Source organism: Mustelus asterias, chromosome 6, assembly GCF_964213995.1.
Source record: "Mustelus asterias chromosome 6, sMusAst1.hap1.1, whole genome shotgun sequence".
Lineage (NCBI taxonomy): Eukaryota > Metazoa > Chordata > Chondrichthyes > Carcharhiniformes > Triakidae > Mustelus > Mustelus asterias.
In genome coordinates, this window is record NC_135806.1 from 86,297,551 (window position 1) to 86,315,611 (window position 18,061).

Below are 18,061 nucleotides of genomic sequence, written 5' to 3' on the forward strand. Positions count from 1 at the left end.
GAGACCACGCCAAATACAATAAGTTGAGACAGAAAGTTAAGAGGAAATATAATTGGCAAAGGGGGACTATTAAAACATAATGGCAGGCCAACATAAAAGGATAGTCAAAAATCTTCCACCAGCATTTAAACAGTAAGGAGGCCTATTAGGGACAAAAAGAATGATATTTGCTTAGAGTCACCGGGGTATGTGTGTGTGGGGATCAGGATACTGATTTTGATCATCAGCTATGATCAAAATGAATGGCAGAGCATGCTCAAAGGGCCAAATGGCCCAGTCCTGCTTCTATTTCCTATGTTTCAAATGTGACACCTACTGCAAGGAATGGCGCTCTTTCCTGTCATATTCCTAGCAACTACAGCACAGTCAGTTCAACAGCAATGATGGGAAAGGTTTTAGCAAAAATAATCAGGCAAAAAATCAACAGACACTTAGAGAGGTTTGAGTTAATTAAGGAGATCTAACATGGACTTGTAAAACAGGTGGGGCTCAAATTTCCTGGCCTGCTGCGAGGAAAACAGCATTGAAGCTGCCGACGGTAATGGCAGATTTCTTTGCCATATAGTGCAGCATTTCTATTAAAAAAAGTTCATGTCACGTTTGTACAACGTATCACTGGCAGGGTGGCCTCTGCCCCACCAGCAGCCTAGAAATACGAGGATTGGGATGCCATTTTTAAAGGCCACCGCAGCACAGATCGAGCAACCAGTTCACCCCTCTGGCACTGCCCAGGCACTACCAGGTATTCCCTATGGCACCATCTCGGCATTGCCCCGGCAAAGCCAGGACAACACTGGGACTAACCAGGCACCCCGGTACTATCTGGTAACCTTCCGGGTGCCACCTTAACCATAACCCCGGCATTTCCTGGGCCTTCCCCCTGCACCTCTGGCACTACCTGGGAATCTCACTGGCACTGCTGGGCAGTGCCCAGGAATGACCTGTTCCCTCTGAGTACTGCACTCACCTGGGCTCCCAAGTGCATGCCTTTGGATACCAGTTATGATTAATGCCGTTCTACCATTGAATTTTCTGCTATGGATGGGGGGGATGATTCTGGTGTAGGAGCCTCATAATCATATGTTAATTTATTATCATGATGCTCCCGACACCCATCACTGATGGAGGGAGGGCGTAACCGTGTGATACTTTTACACCAATATTTTCTGCTCCCGTTGCTGAACCCCACCTGATGCAAACAGGAGTGGAAAATCCCAGCAATAGACATATGAGGTGACGTGTTTTGTCAGAGGGATATGGAGAGGCAATATGGATTTAACGGCACAGTTCCAAAGAACGTGCAGGGGCAGAGGAATCTGGAGGTTCAAGTGCATAGATCTTTGAAGGCATAGAGTCATAGAAGGCTACAGTACAGAAACGGGCCCTTTGCCCCAACTTGTCTATGCTGCCCTTTTTTATTTTAACTACTAAGCTAGTCCCAATTGCCTGCATTTGGCCCATATCCCTCTATATCCATCTTACCCATGTAACTATCTAAATGCTTATTAAAAGACAAAATTGTATCCGCCTCGACTACTACCTCTGGCAGCTTGTTCCAGATACTCACCACCCTCTGTGAAAAATTTGCCCCTCTGGACCCTTTTCGACCTCTCCCCTCTCACCTTAAACCTATGCCCTCTCATTTTTGACTCCCCTACTTTTGGGAAAAGATGTGGACTATCTAGCTGATCTATGTCCCTCATTATTTTATAGGCCTCTATAAGATCACCCCTAAACCTCCTACATTCCAGGGAAAAATTCCCAGTCTATCCAGCCTCTCCTTATAACTCAAACCATCAAGTCCTGGTAGCATCCTAATAAATCTTTTCTGCACTCTTTCTAGTTTAATAATATCCTTTCTATAATAAGGTGACCAGAACTGTATACAGTATTCCACATGTGGCCTCACTAATGTCTTGTATAATTTCAACAAGACGTCCCAACTCCTGTATTCAGTGTTCTGACCAATGAAACCAAGCATGCCAAATGCCTTCTTCACTACCCTGTCCACCTGTGACTCCACTTTCAAGGAGCTATGAACCTCTACCCTGAGATCTCTTTGTTCTATAACTCTCCCTAACGTCCAATCATTAACTGAGTAAGTCCTGCATTACCTCGCATTTATCTAAATTAAACTCCATCTGCCAATCATCAGTCCACTGGTCCAATTGATCAAAATCTCGTTGCAATCCTAGATAACCTTCTTCACTATCCACTATGCCACCAATCTTGGTGTCATCTGCAAATTTACGAACCATGCCTCCTAAATTCTCATCCAAATCATTAATATAAATGATAAATAACAGTGGACCCAGCATCAATCCCTGAGGCACATTGCTGGTCACAGGCCTCCAGTTTGAAAAACAACCCTCTACAACCACCCTCTGGCTTCTGTCTTCAAGCCAATTTTATATCCATTTGACTACCTCACCCTGGATCTGGTGAGATTTAACCTTATGCAACAACCTACCATGCGGTGCCTGGTCAAAGACCTTGCTAAAGTCCATGTTGACAATATCAACTGCACTGCCCTCATCTACCTTTTTGGTTACCCCTTCAAAAAACTCAATCAAATTTGTGAGACAGGATTTTCCACTCTCAAAAGCCATGCTGACTTTCCCGAGTCAGTCCTTGCCTCTCTAAATGCCCGTAGATCCTATCTCTCAGAATACCTTCTAACAAATTACCCACTGCAGACATTGGGCTCACCGGCTGTAGTTCCCAGGCTTTACACTGCGGCCCTTCTTAAACAAAGGCACAACATTTGCCACCATCCAATCTTCAGGCACCTCACCTGTGGTTGTCGATGATTCAAATATCTCTTCTAGACGACACGCAATTTCCTCCCTAGCCTCCCACAACGTCCTGGGATACATTTCATCAGGTCCCGCGGATTTATCTACCTCGATGTGCTTTAAGACTTCCGGCACCTCCTTCAGCTGAATATATTGAATCAGCTGAATATATTGAGAGATTAATTAGCAAAGCATATAGAACATAGAACATTACAGCGCAGAACAGGCCCTTCGGCCCACGATGTTGCACCGACCAGTTAAAAAAAAAAACTGTGACCCTCCAACCTAAACCAATTTCTTTTCGTCCATGAACCTATCTACGGATCTCTTAAACGCCCCCAAACTAGGCGCATTTACTACTGATGCTGGCAGGGCATTCCAATCCCTCACCACCCTCTGGGTAAAGAACCTACCCCTGACATCGGTTCTATAACTACCCCCCCTCAATTTAAAGCCATGCCCCCTCGTGCTGGATTTCTCCATCAGAGGAAAAAGGCTATCACTATCCACCCTATCTAAACCTCTAATCATCTTATATGTTTCAATAAGATCCCCTCTTAGCCGCCGCCTTTCCAGCGAAAACAATCCCAAATCCCTCAGCCTCTCCTCATAGGATCTCCCCTCCATACCAGGCAACATCCTGGTAAACCTCCTCTGCACCCTCTCCAAAGCCTCCACATCCTTCCTGTAATGTGGGGACCAGAACTGCACACAGTACTCCAAGTGCGGCCGCACCAGAGCTGTGTACAGTTGCAACATAACGCTACGACTCCTAAATTCAATCCCCCTACCAATAAACGCCAAGACACCATATGCCTTCTTAACAACCTTATCTACTTGATTCCCAACTTTCAGGGATCTATGCACACATATACCTAGATCCCTCTGCTCCTCCACACTATTCAAAGTCCTCCCGTTAGCCCTATACTCAACACATCTGTTATTCCTACCAAAGTGAATTACCTCACACTTCTCCGCATTAAACTCCATCCGCCACCTCTCGGCCCAACTTTGCAACCTGTCTAAGTCTTCCTGCAAACTACGACACCCTTCCTCACTGTCTACCACACCACCGACTTTGGTGTCATCAGCAAATTTGCTAATCCACCCAACTATACCCTCATCCAGATCATTAATAAATATTACAAACAGCAGTGGCCCCAAAACAGATCCCTGAGGTACACCACTTGTAACCGCACTCCATGATGAATATTTACTATCAACCACCACCCTCTGTTTCCTATCCGCTAGCCAATTCCTGATCCAATTTCCTAGATCACCCCCAATCCCATACATCTGCATTTTCTGCAGAAGCCTACCATGGTGAACCTTATCAAACGCCTTACTAAAATCCATATATACCACGTCCACTGCCCTGCCCCCATCCACCTCCTTGGTCACTTTCTCAAAAAACTCAATAAGGTTAGTAAGGCACGACCTACCTGCCACAAAACCATGCTGACTATCACCTATCAATTCATTACTCTCCAAATAACTATAAATCCTATCCCTTATAATTTTTTCCAACATCTTGCCGACAACAGAAGTGAGACTCACCGGTCTATAATTCCCGGGGAAGTCTCTGTTCCCCTTCTTAAACAATGGGACAACATTCGCTAACCTCCAATCTTCTGGTACTATACCAGAGGCCAACGACGACCTGAAGATCAGAGCCAGAGGCTCTGCAATCACTTCTCTTGCCTCCCAGAGAATCCTTGGATAAATCCCATCCGGACCAGGGGATTTATCTATTTTCAGACCCTCCAGAATATCCTGCACATCCTCCTTATCAACTGTAATACTGTCTATTCTACTCCCTTGCAACCCAGTGTCCTCCTCAGCTATATTCATGCCCCCTTGCGTGAACACCGAAGAGAAATATTGGTTCAATGCTTCACCAATCTCCTCCGGTTCCACACATAACTTCCCTCTGCCATCTATAACTGGCCCTAAACTTGCCCTAACCAACCTTCTGTTCTTGACATACCTATAGAACGCCTTAGGATTCTCTTTAACCCTATCCGCCAAAGTCTTCTCATGTCCCCTTTTAGCCCTTCTAAGCTCGCTCTTCAACTCCCTCTTAGCCAATCTAAAGCTTTCTAGTGCACTACCCGAGTGCTCACGTCTCATCCGAACATAAGCCTCCTTTTTCTTTTTAACCAACAAAGAAACTTTTTTGGTGCACCACGGTTCCCTAGCCCTACCAATTCCTCCTTGCCTGACAGGGAATATGGAATCTTGGGTTTCATAAATAGAAGTACTGAATACAAAGCATGGAAGTTTTACTGCACCTTTATAAAACTCTGTGTAGGCCATAACTAGAGTACTGCATCTTGTTCTGGTAACTACATTTAAGGAAGAATGTGAAGGTCCTTAAGAGAGTATGGAGGAGGCATGAGAATGGTTCCAGGAAAGAGGGTTTTGGCTACAAGTTTGGGTTTGAAAAGCTGAGGTTGCTCTCCTTGAAACAAAGGAAATTGAAAGGAAATGTTATACAGCGTACAAGAATATGACAACTAAGGCATGTAAAGGTAGGCAAAGATAAGCTGTTCCCATTAGTTGATGATACAAAGGTTAGGGAGACTCATATTTAAGTTTTTGGACAAGAGATGCTAGAAAGATGAGAGGAATAACTTTTTTAGGTAGCAAGTGTAATGACCGAGAGCTTGCTGCTTAGGGGCTGCTAGAAGCCAAGATGATTGATGATTTCAAAAGGAAATTGCATGGGGCACTTGAGAGCAATAAACTTGCAGGGTATGGGGATAAAGCGCAGTAACAAAACTGACTAGACTACTACAAAGATCTGGCACAAACTCAACTGGCCTCTTACTGTACCACAATGACTCTAAAAGATCAATTTCAAAGGGAACAGTGGAAGAGGAAAAAAAAAAGAATCACATTTTTAAAAAGGGACAAGTTTAATAACATGTTGGTATTGCAGCACAAAAGGATTCTGGGGTCAAAAGGCAATATAAACCAAACCATCGCTGAGATGAACCCCAAGAATGAAAAACTGGAAGGTGAAGCATGGCTGCAAATGATCTGCTCCTGCTGCTTGGCAAGTAATACTATGGGAGAACTTATTTATTTTTTGCTTATATTATTATGTACATATCTGCTCTCTTATATGCCTATCTTATTTGGGTAATTAACTTTTGGGTACACATAACCATGAATATCCTCAGCTACCCACTGGCTAATAGAAATATAGGTAAATGTAATGTGTATATTGCCTTTCTACCACAAAGAAACAATGAGGGCGATCTTACATGAATTAGGCAAAGCGTCAGTTCCGGTGAGAAAAGAACTTGTTTCTCTCCAGAGAAATAAGCCGGTTTTCTCTCCAGACCTTATGACATTGTCAAAAAAAAACAAATGGGCGTGTTGCACTCCATCATGTAGAGAGGCAGCCTAATCGCACCGGCAAAGCCTGACTGCACTGAGATCAGGCGTCATGTTTAAAGAGTGCCCTGATGAGGCCAAAAAATAACCTCCTACCCACCCTCCCACACCACACCACAGAGGTCTCAAGAAGGTGGGCACGAAACTGCGAGCTGATGTGACATTTATAGACTTCAGAAGAGAAAGGAAGAACCACAGAACCATCGAAAATTACAGCTCAGAAACAGGCCTTTTGGCCCTTCTTGTCTGTACCGAACCATTTATTGCCTCGTCCCACTGACCTGCACTTGGACCATATCCCTCCACACCCCTCTCATCCATGAACCCGTCCAAGTTTTTCTTAAATGTTAAAAGTGACCCCGCATTTACCACTTTATCCGGCAGCTCATTCCACACTCCCACCACTCTCTGCGTGAAGAAGCCCCCCCTAATATTCCCTTTAAACTTTTCTCCTTTCACCCTTAACCCATGCCCTCTGGGTTTTTTCTCCCCTAGCCTCAGCGGAAAAAGCCTGCTTGCATTCACTCTATCTATACCCATCAAAATCTTATACACCTCTATCAAATCTCCCCTCAATCTTCTACGCTCCAGGGAATAAAGTCCCAACCTATTCAATCTCTCTCTGTAACTCAGCTTCTCAAGTCCCGGCAACATCCTTGTGAACCTTCTCTGCACTCTTTCAACCTTATTTACATCCTTCCTGTAACTCGGTGACCAAAACTGTACACAATACTCCAAATTCGGCCTCACCAATGCCTTATATAACCTTACCATAACACTCCAACTTTTATACTCGATACTCCGATTTATAAAGGCCAATGTACCAAAGGCACTCTTTACGACCCTATCCACCTGTGACGTCACTTTTAGGGAATTCTGTACCTGTATTCCCAGATCCCTCTGTTCATCTGCACTCTTCAGAGTCCTACCATTTACCCTGTACGTTCTACTTTGGTTTGTCCTTCCAATGTGCAATATCTCACACTTGTCTGCGTTAAATTCCATTTGCCATTTTTCAGCCCATTTTACTAGTTGGTCCAAATCCCTCTGCAAGCTTTGAAAACCTTCCTCACTGTCCACTACACCTCCAATCTTTGTATCATCAGCAAACTTGCTGATCCAATTTACCACATTATCATCCAGATCATTGATATAGATGACAAACAACAATGGACCTAGCACCGATCCCTGGAGCACGCCACTAGTCACAGGCCTCCACTCAGAGAAGAAATCCTCCACAACCACTCTCAGGCTTCTTCCATTGAGCCAGTGTCTAATGCAATTTACTACCTCCCCATGTATACCTAGTAACTGAACCTTCCTAACTAACCTCCCATGAGGGACCTTGTCAAAGGCCTTGCTGAAATCCAGGTAGACAACATCCACCGCCTTCCCTTCATCCACTTTCCTGGTAACCTCCTCGAAAAACTCTAATAGATTGGTCAAACATGACCTACCACGCACAAAGCCATGTTGACTCTCCCTAATAAGTCCCTGTCTATCCAAATATTTGTAGATCCTATCCCTTATCACACCTTCCAATAACTTGCCCACCATCTACGTCAAACTTACTGGCCTATAATTTCCTGGATTTCTTTTGGAACCTTTTTTAAACAACGGAACAACATGAGCCACCCTCCAATCATCCGGCACCTCCCCCGTGAATACTGACATTTTAAATATGTTTGCCAGGGCCCCTGCAAGTTCAACACTAGCTTCCCTCAAGGTCCGTGGGAATACCCTGTCTGGTCCTGGGGATTTATCCACTCTGATTTGCCTCAAGACAGCAAGCACCTCCTCCCCTTTAATCTGTAAAGGTTCCATGACCTCCCTACCTGTTTGCCCTATTTCCGTAGACTCCATGCCCATTTCCTCAGTAAATACGGATGCAAAAAAACCATTTAGTATCTCCCCCATCTCTTTTGGTTCCATACACAGTCTACCACTCTGGTCTTCAAGAGGACCAATTTTATCCCTCACTATCCTTTTGCTCCTAACATACCTATAGAAGCTCTTTGGATTTTCCTTCACTCTGTCTGCCAAAGCAACCTCATGTCTTCTTTTAGCCCTCCTGATTTCCCTCTTAAGTAGCTTCTTGCACTTTTTATACTCCTCGAGCATCTGATGTGTTCCTTGCTGCCTGTATATTTCATACAACTCTCTCTTCCTCTTAATCAGTGTTACAATCTCCCTCGAGAACCAAGGTTCCTTATTCCTATTTACTTTGCCTTTAATCCTGACAGGAACATACAAACTCTGCACTCTCAAAATTTCTCCTTTGAAGGCTTCCCACTTTCCATTTACATCCTTACCAGAGAACAGCCTGTGCCAATCCACACTTCCCAGATCCCTTCTCATTTCATCAAATTTGGCCTTTTTCCAGTTCAAAACTTCAACCCAAGGACCAGATCTATCCTTATCCATGATCAGGTTGAAACTAATGGCATTATGATCACTGGATCCAAAGTGTTCCCTCACATTCACACCATCACCTGCCCGAACTCATTTCCCAATAGGAGATCCAATATCGCATCCTCTCTAGTTGGCACCTCTATATACTGATGTAGAAAATTCTCCTGAACACATTTTACAAACTCTACCCCGTCTAAACCTTTAACAGTATGCGAGTCCCAATCTATATGTGGAAAATTAAAATCCCCTACTATCACAACTTTGTGCTTCTTGCAGTTGTCAGCTATCTCTCCGCTGATTTGCTCCTCCAATTCTTGCTGACTATTGGGTGGTCTATAATACAACCCCATTAACGTGGTCATACCTTTCCTGTTTCTCAGCTCCACCCATAGGGCCTCTGTAGACAAGCTTCCTAATCTATCCTGCCTGAGTACCGCTGTAACATTTTCCCTGACCAACAATGCCACCCCCCTACCTTTTATCCCTCTGCCTCTATTCCGCCTGAAACATTGGAACCCTGGAACATTGAGCTGCCAGTCCCGCCCCTCCTGTAGCCAAGTTTCACTAATGGCTATAATGTCATATTTCCATGTGTCTATCCACGCCTTCAGCTCATCTGCTTTCCCCACAATACTCCTGGCATTGAAATAGACACACCTCAAAAGATTATTTCCATCACACTCAACCCTTCCATTTGTGATTTTGCTTGAACTAACCTGTCTTTTTACCCCTGCTCCACTATCTGCTCTGGCACTCTGGTTCCCATCCCCCTGCAAATCTAGTTTAAACGCTCCCCAATAACACAAGCAAATCTCCCTGCAAGTATATTGGTCCCCTTGTAGTTTAGATTGGAGATGAGCAAGTGGTTTTTAAGGATAAAGATGTCAGGGGTGGGTTTCCTCGAGGAGGAGGATGATGGCCACAAGATAGTGCCTGAGGAGACAAAACCATTTGCAATGTTAACATGATGTGGAGATGCCGGCATTGGACTAGGGTGGGCACAGTAAGAAGTCTCACAACACCAGGTCCAACAGGTTTATTTGGTAGCACAAGCTTTCGGAGTGCTGCTCCTTCATCAGGTGAGTGAAGAGTTGGGTTCACAAACAGGGCATATATAGGCACAGACTCAATTTACAAGATAATGGTTGGAATGCGAGTCTTAACAGATAATTAGGTCTTTACAGGTACAGACACTGAGTGGAGACAGGGTTCAGCACAGGTTAAAAAGGTGTGAATTGTCTCAAGCCAGGACAGTTAGTGAGATTTTGCAAGCCCAGGCAAGTTGTGGGGGTTACAGATAGTATGACATGAACCTAAGATCTTGGTTGAGTCCGTCCTCATGTGCGCGGAACTTGGCTATCAGTTTTTGCTCGGTGATTCTGCGTTGTCGTGTGTCTTGAAGGCCGCCTTGGAGAACGCTTACCCGAAGATCAGAGGCTGAATGCCCTTGACTGCTGAAGTGTTCCCAGACAGGAAGGGAACACTCCTGCCCGGTGATTGTCGAACGGTGTCCATTCATCCATTGTCGTAGCGTCTGCATGGTCTCGCCAATGTACCATGCCTCGGGACATCCTTTCCTGCAGCGTATCAGGTAGACAAAATTGCCGAGTCGCAAGAGTCATCGATGAAGACGAACATCTCATCAAGGCCATCCCCACACCCCGACTACTTGCCTTCAAGCAACCGTGCAACCCCAAACAGACCATTGGCTGCAGCGGGCTACCCAGCCTTCAGGAGAACCGTGACTGCGACATCACACAACCCTGCCACAGCAACCTCTGCAAGACGTGCCGGATCATCGACACGGATGCCATCATCTTACGTGAGAACACCATACACCAGGTACATGGTGCATGCTCTTGTGACTCTGTCAACATTGTCTACCTGATACGTTTCAGGAAAGGATGTTCCGAGGCACGGTACATTGGCGAGACCATGCAGATGCTATGACAACAGACGAATGTTTTATGTAACAACAGCAACATTTCTAACTTAAAAGAAAATATCCTTGCACACAAATTAATGTCATTTTACAACTGCACAGATTGTGAATTAATTGCTGCTTCAGAAGTGCAGGTGAGAAGACATGGATCATACCGACAGAAACACATACCAATGGTCAATTTATGAAAAGCAGGAAAGATGCAAGAAAAATTTGTGAAAAGTCTCACCTAAATTCCTCTCAAGCCACTGATGTCCTTCAAGCAGCTGGTCAATCATCGCATATATATGTGTATTAGCCTCATCAGTCATGACCCAGCCCCCTGTTGTTATTTCAAACTGGCCCAGTTCACAAAGCCTGGAAAGAAAATAAACTGAAAGTTTTAGATTTTCGCCACAAGAAGACATATTGTGAAAATTCAATGATGCTTCATGGACCATGGCATAAATAAATTATTTGGGGATTATGAAATACTTATAACATGTTAAAATAGCTAGTGTACTTAATTTGATTTTTAAAACTGTTTCATTATGAAAACAAAGTCATCCTTAAATTGTCAATTTTATTTTGCAATCCAATGCAAATAAAGAGTTTAGCAAAAGTAGCAGGAGTATTCTTGAAAATACTCCCAAATTTAATAGAGAAAAATAATACGCTCATCATAATTTTATTCGACATTTAAAAAAAGATCTTTCTCCTCCTTGCTACGCCACGTGGAGAACACTGATCGGGAATAGATTGACTCTGACAAACTCATACAACTAGAAGTTGAATACTGATTCTTCAGTAGCAAATTGAACATAGAACAGTACAGCACAGAACAGGCCCTTCGGCCCACGATGTTGTGCCGAGCTTTATCTGAAACCAAGATCAAGCTATCCCACTCCCGATCATCCTGGTATGCTCCATGTGCCTATCCAATAACCGCTTAAATGTTCCTAAAGTGTCTGACTCCACTATCACTGCAGGCAGTCCATTCCACACCCCAACCACTCTCTGCGTAAAGAACCTACCTCTGATATCCTTCCTATATCTCCCACCATGAACCCTATAGTTATGCCCCCTCGTAATAGCTCCATCCATCCGAGGAAATAGTCTGAATGTTCACTCTATCTATCCCCTTCATCATTTTATAACCCTCTATTAAGTCTCCCCTCAGCCTCCTCCGCTCCAGAGAGAACAGCCCTAGGCTCCCTCAACCTTTCCTCATAAGACCTACCCTCCAAACCAGGCAGCATCCTGGTAAATCTCCTCTGCACTCTTTCCAGCACTTCCACATCCTTCTTATAGTGAGGTGACCAGAACTGCACACAATATTCCAAATGTGGTCTCACCAAGGTCCTGTACAGTTGCAGCATAACCCCACGGCTCTTAAACTCCAATCCCCTGTTAATAAAAGCTAACATACTATAGGCCTTCTTCACAGCTCTATCCACTTGAGTGGCAACCTTTAGAGATCTGTGGATATGGACCCCAAGATCTCTCTGTTCCTCCACAGTCTTCAGAACCCTACCTTTGACCCTGTAATCCACATTTAAATTAGTCCTACCAAAATGAATCAGCTCACATTTATCAGGGTTAAACTCCATTTGCCATTTTTCAGCCCAGCTTTGCATCCTATCTATGTCTCTTTGCAGCCTACAACAGCCCTCCACCTCATCCACTACTCCACCAATCTTGGTGTCATCAGCAAATTTACTGATCCACCCTTCAGCCCCCTCCTCTAAGTCATTAATAAAAATCACAAAGAGCAGAGGACCAAGCACTGATCCCTGTGGCACTCCGCTAGCAACCTGCCTCCAGTCCGAAAATTTTCCATCCACCACCACCCTCTGTCTTCGATCAGATAGCCAGTTACCTATCCAATCGGCCAACTTTCCCTCTATCCCACACCTCCTTACTTTCATCATAAGCCGACCATGGGGGACCTTATCAAACGCCTTACTAAAATCCATGTATATGACATCAACTGCCCTACCATCATCAACACACTTAGTTACCTCCTCAAAAAATTCAATCAAATTTCTGAGGCACGACTTGCCCTTCACGAATCCGTGCTGACTATCCCGGATTAATCCGCATCTTTCTAAATGGTCGTAAATCCCATCCCTAAGGACCTTTTCCATCAATTTACCAACCACCGAAGTAAGACTAACAGTCTATAATTACCAGGGTCATTTCTATTCCCTTTCTTAAACAGAGGAACAACATTCGCCACTCTCCAGTCCTCTGGCACCATCCCCGTGGACAGTGAGGACCCAAAGATCAAAGCCAAAGACTCTGCAATCTCATCCCTTGCCTCCCAAAGAATCCTAAGATATATTTCATCAGGCCCAGGGGACTTATCGACCTTCAGTTTATTCAAAACTGCCAGGACATCCTCCCTCCGAACATCTATTTCCTCCAGACTATTAGCCTGTAACACCTTCTCTTCCTCAAAAACATGGCCCCTCTCCTTGGTGAACACTGAAGAAAAGTATTCATTCATCACCTCGCCTATCTCTACTGACTCCATACACAAGTTCCCACTACTGTCCTTGACCGGCCCTAACCTCACCCTGGTCATTCTTTTATTCCTCACATAAGAGTAAAAAGCCTTGGGGTTTTCCTTGATCCGACCCACCAAGGACTTCTCATGTCCCCTCCTAGCTCTCCTAAGCCCCTTTTTCAGCTCGTTCCTTGCTAACTTGTAACCGTCAATCGAGCCATCTGAACCTTGTTTCCTCATCCCTACATAAGCTTCCCTCTTCCTTTTCACAAGACATTCCACCTCTTTCGTGAACCATGGTTCGCTCACTCGGCCGTTTCCTCCCTGCCTGACAGGGACATACCTATCAAGGACACCCAGTATTTGTTCCTTGAAAAAGTTCCACTTTTCATTAGTGCCTTTCCCTGACAGTTTCTGTTCCCATCTTATGCCCCCTAATTCTTGCCTAATCGCATCATAATCACCTCTCCCCCAATTGTAAACCTTGCCCTGCCATACGGCCCTATCCCTCTCCATTGCAATAACAAAAGACACCGAATTGTGGTCACTATCTCCAAAGTGCTCTCCCACAACCAAATCTAACACTTGGCCCGGTTCATTTCCCAGTACCAAATCCAATGTGGCCTCACCTCTTGTCGGCCTATCCACATATTGTGTCAGGAAACCCTCCTGCACACACTGCACATAAACTGCCCCATCCGAACTATTTGACCTACAAAGGTTCCAATCAATATTTGGAAAGTTAAAGTCCCCCATGACAACTACCCTGTGACCCCCACACATATCCATAATCTGCTTAGCAATTTCTTCCTCCACAACTCTATTACTATTTGGGGGCCTATAGTAAACTCCTAACAACGTGACCGCTCCTTTCCTATTTCTAACTTCAGCCCATATTACCTCAGTGTGCAGATCCCCCTCGAAGTGCCTTTCCGCAGCCGTTAAACTATCCTTGATTAACAATGCTACTCCTCCACCTCTTTTACCAGCTTCCCTACACTTACTGAAACATCTATACCCCGGAACGTCCAACAACCATTCCTGACCTTGTTCTACCCACGTCTCCGTAATGGCCACAAAAAGGCCAGGATTCTTCCAAATAGAATTCTAAGTGCCGAATTCACGTAAAAGCTGGAGTAACTCCCCTTGGTTTTTTAGCGGGGCTTTCAAAGTGAATCTCCCACACTTTGAGAACTGCATGTGCCTCAAGGAGATTCACGCTGAAGATCCAGGGGCAGGGCCTATTCCTGCTGGAGAGGCCGGTAGCATAGCGCTCAGCAGGCCACTGTGCATGTGCCAATCTGTCATAATGGGAATCAGCGCATGCGCAGTGGCCCCGCACTACCAGCCTCCTGATTGCTGTCCAGCCCTGCGACCCCACATCACTGCCCCGTCACAACCCCTCCCGCCACCCCAGATCGCTAGCCTTCCAGATGTTTTTGGGCCAGCCCCGACCCTCCCCACCCTTGCTCCCACCCGGCCTGCTTCGATATCCCATCCCCACAGCCGGCAGTGCCGATTTTCCTCCCCCCCTCCCCCCACCCCGATGGCCAGCCCTGATTGCTGTCCTCCCTCCCTCTGCCACTGGTCCCAAGTGCAGACTGGCAGCAGGAACCCCCACCCATACCCATCTCCCCCCACATAGGCACCACCCCAATAGTTCTCCCTCTGGCCCCAACCCCTTGGCACTGCCCAATGCGCAGTAGGCAGTGCCAAGGTGCCTCATGGGCATTGCCACTTGGCCCCTGGCACTGCCAAGGGGCACCTTCCCCTTGTCCCCAACCTCCTGGGGGCTCCAGAGCCTCCCTTCACTCCAGTGGGGTTGGGTCACCAGCTTCCCATTAGTGGACAGCTGTTGTAAACCCCGCTGGAGTGAACCACCCCTGGCAGGGGGAGGGGCTGGGGGGCTCAGAGGCTTCAGTCCCAGGCCCGCTAATGAGATTAAAATACAGATTTAAATATTTCAAGCAGCTCCTCGCCGATTTCTGGCACGGATCTGATGCCGCCGGAAATCCAGGGACCGGAGACGCATGGAGGCCGTGGCACCCAGGGGGCAGCCTGCTAAATGGCCTCGCTTATGTCCCCTGGCCTGCTGTGCTGCTAGAGCAGCACAGTAGGCTGGGAGAATCACCCCCAAAAAATCTGTTCAGGCTACACACATAGCAGGGAGATATAAAGTTTTTTTTGTGTGCTAACAAATCTAAAACAGAATTAGATACGAATGGAAGGATTTACAATTTACCTAGTAACATATATTTGACTAAAGATATATAATAAAAAATGTGATTGGTTCAGTATATTAAAATCCACACAGACGCAAGAGATAGCACACTCAATCATGGTAATGATAGAGTTAAGAGCACACACTGCAGCATTGAATGCTATAAACACATGATAAATGAAGTCCACCCACATGAGTTTTGTATATTTTCAACTTGATCTGTTATCACAGATATTAAAAAAACCCATACAGTGCAGCCCATTTATGAAAATCAACTATAAAAAAGCAAAATGAAATAAACAAATGGTCATTTGCATAAGTGTTTAAACAGACAAACACATTCATTTTATTAAAATCTTTATACCCTGTTACAAGTCAAGTTGTCTTGTGGAGATTACAATGTAAATTGCTTGCACAGCAAAATCTAATGATGCCTGCACAATAACAATTTTAACAGAGATTTCTTATTAATGTGACAACCTGGTGTACTAGAAAAATATAACTGCTTGAGTCTATGTCAACGCGAAACAAACATCATCCTTCACTCAGAGCAGGGGCATGTGTTCAATGCCATGCAGCCTGCCAGATGGACTGGATGGCTGTGAGCCCACAAAGCAATGCACGGGGGACGGTCTGGCTACACCTGAGGATTAACTGTGCAGTGATTTAACGTTTGGAGGGATGGTAGCAATGAGCTCTCTGATGGCTGCTGCTTGAATAACCAGAGTGCCTATTCGCACTGGTTAGTCCAAAAAGGGAAACCATTTCTGCCCAGTCAGTATGCAGAGATTAATACTTGTTATTCTGATTGGCCCTCAGGAGTTAACCTTTAGGATTATCAGCTCCCCACTGTCAGATCTAAGGCTGAGACTCAGTTTTAGGTGTCAGGGTGGTAGCTAGTGCCTTGGAAGCAAGGGGCCCCCAGGGCTCCCAACACCTGCATATACAGTTCTTGAGTTATCCCCCGCCCTTCCCAATGCACACCTCACTGTCTGTGTCCAGGTGCAATGATAAAACACAAGTCTCTCTTGAATGATCCCCCGTGGTCCAATGGACAAGGGAAGGCAGCGTGAGACCGATGGCCAGCTGCGAGTCAGAGTTGGCGAGGACAAAAATCAAGGAGCGCCCTGGGATGGAAATTGATATTGGTGGGTATGTGAGTGCTGCAGTAAATGTCCCTTGGCTTACTGCTCCCAGATAAAGATGACCAATGAGTCTGGGCATGATAATGATCTGTTGGTGGAAAACACCTCTTTCTATTCCCTTGCAGGTTTGTTGATGATTTTGGTTTGATGCCAGGAGAGCTAGAGGTCATTTTGATCACAGGGATGGAGGGGAAGAGACTCCAGTATCAATGTGTGGCTATACTGATGCTGGAACATCACCATGGGGACCAGGGGGCCACAGGTCAAGATTAGTGGCCAGAGAATGCACCAGCCAGGAAGAGAGCTTAAAGGTGAAGATGACAGTTGAGAGTTTACCGTCATCAGCTCTCCTTCACTGAGCTTACCGACAACATGTGCCACCAGAGACTCTGGCTTACCAAGGAAACAGTGAGGCACCTTTGCCATGTCCTCGTAGATGTGATGCCACATGGCCCAGGAAGACATCTGTTGCCTGCAGCCATGAAGGTCATGGCAGTGCCAAATTCCTACGCCTCTGGATCCTTCCAGGGCTCCACTGGGGTCACTGTTTAAAAATAAGGGGTCATTCATTTAAGACAAAGATGAGAATTTTCTTCTCTCAGAAAGTCATGAGTCTCTGGAACACTCTTCTTCAAAAGACAGTGAAAGCAAAGTCTTTGAATTTTTTAAGGCAGAATTAGATAAATTCTTGATTAACAAGGTGATGAAAGGTTATTGGGGGCGTGCAGGAATGTGGGGTTGAGAATACAATCAGATCAGCCATGATCTTACTAAATGGCGGAGCCAAGTGGCTTACTCCTCCTCCTAATTCATGCATAAACACATGGCAGATGAAGCTGAATGCAGGGGAGTGTTAATGACACATTTCGATAGGAAATACACAATAAAGGATGTTATACTAAAGCGAGTGCAGGAGCAGAGGGACCATATGTGCATAAATCATTGAAGGTGGCAGTAATGTGCACCATGTGCAATATGTACTGTAGCCAATTTCCTAAGGTTCCTTTCTGAACATCCTCCCAACTTGCAACCTCTACCACTGAACACCACCACTTGCAAGTTTCTCTCCATGTCACACATCATTTTGACTTGGAACTATATTGCCATTCCTGTACTATCACTGGCTCAAAATTCTGGAAATCCCTCCCTAACACCACTCTGGCTATACTGAATGGTTTGAGGTGGCTCACCATTGCCTTCTCAAGGACAATTAACAATGGGTAATAATTGTTGGCCTTGTCAGTGATAGGTACTTCCCATGAATGAATAAAAAGCTTCAAGTTCTCCATCTTATTTAATCATTTTTTGAGCAGCATTTTAAACTATTCTATCCTCTTGATCTTCATCCATTCCCTTCCCCTACCCTTATTAGACACTGAGAACCACTTATTTCTCCTGATGTATTGTGACCTTCTCCAACCCGTTACCCTTGCAGGCAAACTTTTATTTGCCTTTTTATTGTACTGTGCATACACCTCTCTCCTTCTAACTCTGCTCTACCTTCTATTTCATCACAACCCTGCTCTACCTTTCCCTCCCCTAAACCTTTACCCTTCCCCTTGGCATATTCTCACCTCAATCATACATACAAATTAGAGTACTAATTGAAGTTAGATACTAAACAGACAGGTTGTGCCAAATAGCCTGGTTCTGTTA

General features: G+C 45.2%; 1 protein-coding gene across 4 annotated transcripts in view; it reads right to left on the minus strand.

Moving 5' to 3' along the window:
- The window catches only part of man2a1 (mannosidase, alpha, class 2A, member 1), a 159,055-nt gene that overhangs the window by 87,050 nt on the left and 53,944 nt on the right, over positions 1-18,061 (minus strand). For all 4 annotated transcript variants that reach the window (XM_078214678.1, XM_078214677.1, XM_078214681.1 and 1 more), the window contains exon 5: positions 10,781-10,908. In XM_078214678.1, the coding sequence (XP_078070804.1) occupies positions 10,781-10,908 (128 nt within the window). The remainder of the gene's footprint in view (positions 1-10,780; positions 10,909-18,061) is intronic.